At 41.9% G+C, this 6,102-nt stretch overlaps 1 protein-coding gene across 1 annotated transcript; it reads left to right on the forward strand.

Moving 5' to 3' along the window:
• The first annotated feature begins 3,688 nt into the window (after positions 1 to 3,688).
• LOC103695972 (transcription factor MYB61) lies at positions 3,689 to 5,698 on the forward strand. Its single transcript, XM_008777432.6, has 3 exons — positions 3,689 to 4,049; positions 4,241 to 4,370; positions 4,473 to 5,698. Exons 1-3 carry the CDS (start codon positions 3,917 to 3,919, stop codon positions 5,434 to 5,436), a joined length of 1,227 nt encoding a protein of 408 aa, XP_008775654.4. The 5' UTR covers positions 3,689 to 3,916; the 3' UTR covers positions 5,437 to 5,698.
• Positions 5,699 to 6,102: the final 404 nt, after the last annotated feature.

The raw sequence follows: 6,102 nt of genomic DNA on the forward strand, positions 1-6,102 counted from the left end.
TTTGTTGCCCAGAATGTGGAAAATCAAAAGCACGAAAAGCAAGAATACGTTTATTTAATTGCCAATCATTATCAATATAATGAGCAGTAATGGCAATAAAACAATTACTACCTACAGATGCCGACCAAATATCAGAAGTTAATGAAATTTTTACATTTAAAGTAGAAAGTGTTTCAATTAAATTTTGTTTCATTGCTAAAAAGTTGGTCATAGCTACTCTTCTAAATGTACGCCTACTAGTTCTTTTGTAAGCAGGTTGTAGGTTTAATTGAACATATTCTTCAAAATTAAAAGATTCACATAAACTAAAAGGTAATTCATCCTTAACTATCCATTTTACAAGTGCTTTTCTTTGATTTTCATGATTATATGCAAAATTACCTACAAGTAATCCCCCTTGTATATTAAGGGTACTTTGAGTTTGAGCATGAGAATCATGCATCCTATGACTCTCTTGATGTCTTTTTAAATGCCCTGTTCTCCCACTACTACTACAACTATAAAGTTTGGCACATTTTTTACATTTAGCTTTCCAGACTCCCTCAACCATAACTCTATCAAATTCATTCCATACAGCACTAGTCCTCTTACGAGAAGAGGTTTGACCTTCACTCGGTTCACCAGTTCTAGAGGAACTAGGAACATAGGGTTGGGGATTAGTTTCTTCTCCCTCAGAAACAGGAGGAATGCCAAACTGACTTTCCTCAAAAGATGACATATCTATGATTAATTCAAAAAATAAAAACTAACCGCAAGGAGGAATTGAGTAGAGGGTCGGAGGGCAGAGGCAGAGCCGAGATTCCGAGCTTCCTCTTGTGCTCTCAACAGAAGCGACCTTCTCTTCTCAACAGGAACCTCCTCTTGTGTAGCACTTGAACAAACTAAAAATTAAATTGCTAGAAGAGCACTTTAGAAGAGAGAAATAATAGCAGTAGAGAAGGAGAGAATGAGAGGTTTGGTGTGGTGAGAATGAGGGAGGAATGGGCTATTTATAGAAGCCCAAATTTTTTTTTTCCCAAAATACCCCTCAATTCAGCCGTTATTGGACTGTTGGGAGGGGTAAAAGGGTCATTTTCACGAAAATAGCCGTTGAAAACGGCTATTTTCCTCCCCCCTCTCCAGACGGGCCGTGCCTGGCACGGCCCGTCTGGAGCCGTTACGGGCCGTGCCAGGCACGGCCCGTTTGAAGCCGTTGCGGGCCGTGCCTGGCACGGCCCGTTATCGCCCGTTACGAGCCGTGCCTGGCACGGCCCGTGGCGTGCCGTGCCCGGCCCGGCCCACCAATAGAGGGCCCTGGGGCCGGGCCGGGCTGGTGTTCCGTGCTGGACGGGCCGTGCCAGGCACGGCCCGTTTAGTCCTTAGGCCCGGTGGGCCTGGGCCGGGCCGGCCCGGCACGGCCCGTTGCCCAACTCTACCGTATGCACTGTAGAGTATAATTTCTTCAATAGATGGGCCTTATCTATCTAGCCACTTAGCTTCGTCGGTATCAATGGTTATATATCTGCCAGTCGAAAGCCTCATACTGATGTGAAATTGATGGTTGTGATTGCTACAGTGAGCCTTACAAATATCTAAACATATATAGTTTATCATCATAATTTTATAAATATATGACAGTTTTGACTGTATATAATTTTGCTTGATTTTTAAATTAATTGTTCCGACGTGGAATGGAGAGTTCTTCGCACTTCAAGGTATGGGCAAGCCGTGACAGCAAATAACATCTAATAATGCAATACACTATTTTGACATTTTCTACTGGTTTAAGATTGGTTTATGTAGGATTTATGGGATTTCTTATTCAGGGAATATTTGGTGTTCTTGGACTGTTTTTTTTTTCTTCTTCTTCCTTTTTTTTTTTTTGATAAACATGTTCTTGGACTTTAATACGGAAAATTTTGTCGAGGTTTATGGACAGCCGATGGTTGGAGGGGCCCTCACCTAAGCTGGAAGCAGCAAGGACTGGGGGGGTGCCAGAAGCTCCAAAGGAAATTGCTTTCCTAAAGAAAGGGCCCAATGGAATAGAAATCACACAGAAAAGATGGTCAGTATCTATCATTAAAATATTCTTGTTGCCAGAAAAATCCCCCAAACTTTTGTTTAATCCAGAATTACTTAGGGTCACATGAACCCAATCATGGCACGGTGCATATCTAATCATTGATGACAGATAGAATTAATTACAAGGGCACTGCATAGACCTTAGATTATTTTATTCCTTACCCCTTTCATCCGCACCCTTTTGATGATTTTGGTAGATTCCGGTGCTAGAATTAAAGTAAAGAAAAATCCAACTAAATTCATTGTACAATACGATAGCCTAGTAACAAGAGGAATGAGGGAGGCTGTTGAAGGTTTTTTAGAAAATTAACCACAAAGTTATGACCCAAAAGTTTAAAAACTCAAGAACAAGCCTAAAACCCTAATCATAGGATAAGGAATCATAGGGTACTTTTTTGATAAATTACAATAAACAAATGCACAATCTGTTACATTTCTTCTTGAGGAGAAAATTTTCCTCTCTTTTTTTTTCTTGTTTGAATTGCAAGATTTTAGGAAAAGATATCAAAGCTAAAATACTGGGTAATGTGAGGAGAGAGAGGAATAGTCACAAAATATGTATTCATAAGCTGGCCGGAAGAATCCGTAAAATTTCCTTCCATAATCTGGTCGACTGCTGAAGCTTCGCTTAAGTTCTTCTCTTCTAGGTTTCTGATTTGTGCTTCCTCCTCCATCTGTCCTAGCTCCACACTACCTTAATTGTATTGTAATTCTTTCATTCTTTAATAAAATTTGTGGCCTCTGACCACCTTTTCATCAAAATAAAAAGAACACAAAGAAAACATGCATTCATAAGAGAAAAGTACAGGGTGAAAAGTTATTAGAGCATATATCGCGAGACTGATGCTAAGTTAACGTACTTTTAACTGCTTGACGCTTCAAGCAGTCTATTTTTCGGTCAAGCAGACTTGCTCCCCAGGTACTTTCTTTCAGTTTCTTCAGAGAAGCCATGATATGGTTGTCCAGCCTCTGCAATTGGTAAATACCAAGTTATCCGCCAAGGGACACAGTTGTCTGAGTTGTCTCTTTCCAAACCAGAGAAAGGTGCCCTCCGTTTTATAAGATGTATGGAGGTATTTCGTTCTTTCCAATCAATGATGAGCCTCTCCAACGTGATCATGGATTTGGGGATCAGTGGAAAAAGCAAAATGGGCCCAGTTTTCTCTGACACGTGATTATCTTAGGAACTCGAATGGGCGTTAGGACTTTCCTTTGGGCCTCGCTCCTTCACAAATGGGATAAAGGTATACTGCTGCTGTATAGGCCGGTGCTTATTATTTAATGTTTGTCTATTGCTAGGAGAGGACTTTTTAGCCCTTCTCCAAAAATCTGCGGTTGTTTCCGTATTGGATTGCTTGGAAGGCAGTGTTTTCCCATGCATGCTATATTTTGTTAGGTTAGCTTTCAAATAATGTTACTTTTTTGCTGCCTTAGCTTTCAAGTCATGGGGACCAAATCGTGCTACTGCTTCTCCATTAATTTACGAGGGCAGATACCCCACCATTATAGGAGCAAACATTTATCTCAGAGCCTGATGAGACCTACATTGTAAGATGATCAATATTCAATCCCCTATCCCCACCTCAAAAAGAAGGAAATAAATGGAGAAAAGAAATTAAAAAACCTCAAACCCAATCACACCCAGTCGATTGTCACCTTCACATCTCTCTCTCTCTCTCCAAGCTTGGCCTTCTCCTCCTAATTCAATTCCTCCTCTCCGTTGCCACTTCATTTCCTAGAGACCAACACCCAATCCTCGTACTCACAAAAGCTACCCCCTCGAGCTGAAAGGATCCAATACCAAATTCTCTGGAGATTTGAAGGCCTCGGTGGCATTGTGGTTATCTCGCCCAAAATGGGGAGACACTCCTGCTGCTACAAGCAGAAGCTAAGGAAAGGCCTCTGGTCCCCGGAGGAGGATGAGAAGCTCCTCAAGCACATCACTAAGTATGGCCATGGGTGCTGGAGCTCTGTGCCCAAGCTAGCAGGTATGTCTACCACTTCGCCTCATCACCTCCTAAAACAAGAATGCATCCGAAAAAAAAATCAAGATAGCAAAGAGCAATTCTTTTAATTAATCATACCGACTTCTCTTTCCTTTTGTGGGATAATATTTTGAAAAGAGTTCATTTCTGCATGAAAGTATCTCCAAATTCTAAGATAAAATCACACATTCCAGGTCTTCAAAGGTGTGGAAAGAGCTGCAGATTGAGGTGGACAAATTATCTGAGGCCTGATCTCAAGAGAGGCTCTTTTTCACAGCAGGAGGAGAACCTCATCATCGAACTCCATGCGGCCTTGGGCAACAGGTACTAACCAGTCCTTCAGCTCATCTTCCCTCAATTATCAACATTGCATCTCTTAGAATTCAATCCATATGAGCTGATGTATCTCAATTTCCTCCCCTTCAGATGGTCTCAAATTGCAGCTCAGCTGCCTGGGAGGACAGACAACGAGATTAAGAACCTGTGGAACTCCTGCATCAAGAAGAAGCTAAGGCAGAGAGGCATTGATCCCAACACCCACAAACCACTTTCTGAGACCAAAGGCGGAGAGGATAAGGTCCTCACAATCAGCGACAAGACTTCCGGATCAAACGAGCTGAAGCTTCTTGCCCCCACCTCAGGGAATTTAAGCTCAATAGTTCCTCAGCCAGCTCCTCCATCGATGTCAATGGCGGACAGGAACCAGACTGAGAGGTCAAGCTCGAAGAATTTCGTAACATCCACCAAAGATTTCTCTCTAGACCAGTTCGCCGCCGCAAGCCATGAGAGCTCCAATTCAATGGACTACTTTCCCCTTCGGAATTCAGTTTACAGTCCCAACTTATCGATGCACCAAAATCTGCCTCTCTGGTTTAATCAGAATTCGAGGCTGTTCGACATGAATTCCGAGTTAAATTGCGGCATGATATCGACTGCTGTTCCATCAGGCTCCAGGCCGATCGTCTCGACCTCCATGGATTTAAAGCCCATAGTTAGCATTGCAGAGGAGGACTCTCTCCCAGGTTTCCAGTATTTGGAGGCCGGCAACTCTAGCAACAACAGTGCAAGTACCGGGAACCCTAGCAGTGGGACTGAGTTGCAGAGCAACAATTCTCTCTTTGACAGCAGCATCTTCCAATGGCCAGACCTGCTACTAAACAAACAAGCTCAAATCCAACTCGGAGCGGAACCGGAGGACCTCAAATGGTCTGAGTACCTTAACGGCGCCATCTCTCCATCCACGGATTTCCAAAACCAAAGCCAACTTTTTAATGGTTCTGTCAAAGAAGAGAACCAGTTTTTGACTGATGGGTTGAGCTCATGGCTGCAACCTCCTGAATTATTTGGTAAGGACCTGAAGAAAATTTCCACAGCTTTCAAACAAATTTAAATTAGCAATACGCGTGCTAGTCCTTGTGGAGCCTCTAATTCATAGAGTGGGAGGGGAGACATACAGAAGCAGTCCTTGTTCACAAGAGTTGTCAACTTAGAAACGCTTGAAATAAGAAAGAACGGCTTCTTCTAATAACTTACAGTGTGTGCACCATAAAATTTTTCTCATGTAAATAGGCTCTCGTGATAAAAAGACCTTAGCCCTTATTGATCTTTGATGGCCGTGAGAGTAAGTGCTGAATAAAGCTTGTTTCAGTAAATGTTTTTATTTTTTTATTGGATTTCATCATTTCGGAACTCGCATATTGATAGTCTCATGTAAACAATCATGTATGTATAACAAGGTACGGCATTAGATTACGGAGACAAGGTTCGAACTCAGGACCTCTGCTCTGATACCATGTTAAAATTACCACTTGTCCTAAAAGCTTAAATTGATAGAATGAGGTAGATTTATTTATATATTTTATATTTTCTTACATACTACATATAGTCTGCTTTTGGAAACAAGTTACAGCTGTGCATCTATAGTTTACCACCTGATAACCTGATAGCAACTAAAATTGCCTCAACTTTTATTGGATGGCTTTAGGAGAAAAAGCCTGAGATGGGTCGGTTACTATTGTCAAGCAAGGCAACACACCTCTCAGAGTAGAAAGAGAGC

Source organism: Phoenix dactylifera, chromosome 14, assembly GCF_051530095.1.
Source record: "Phoenix dactylifera cultivar Ajwa chromosome 14, Ajwa_hap1_PhDact_Kaust_v1.1, whole genome shotgun sequence".
In the NCBI taxonomy this organism is placed as follows: Eukaryota; Viridiplantae; Streptophyta; class Magnoliopsida; order Arecales; family Arecaceae; genus Phoenix; species Phoenix dactylifera.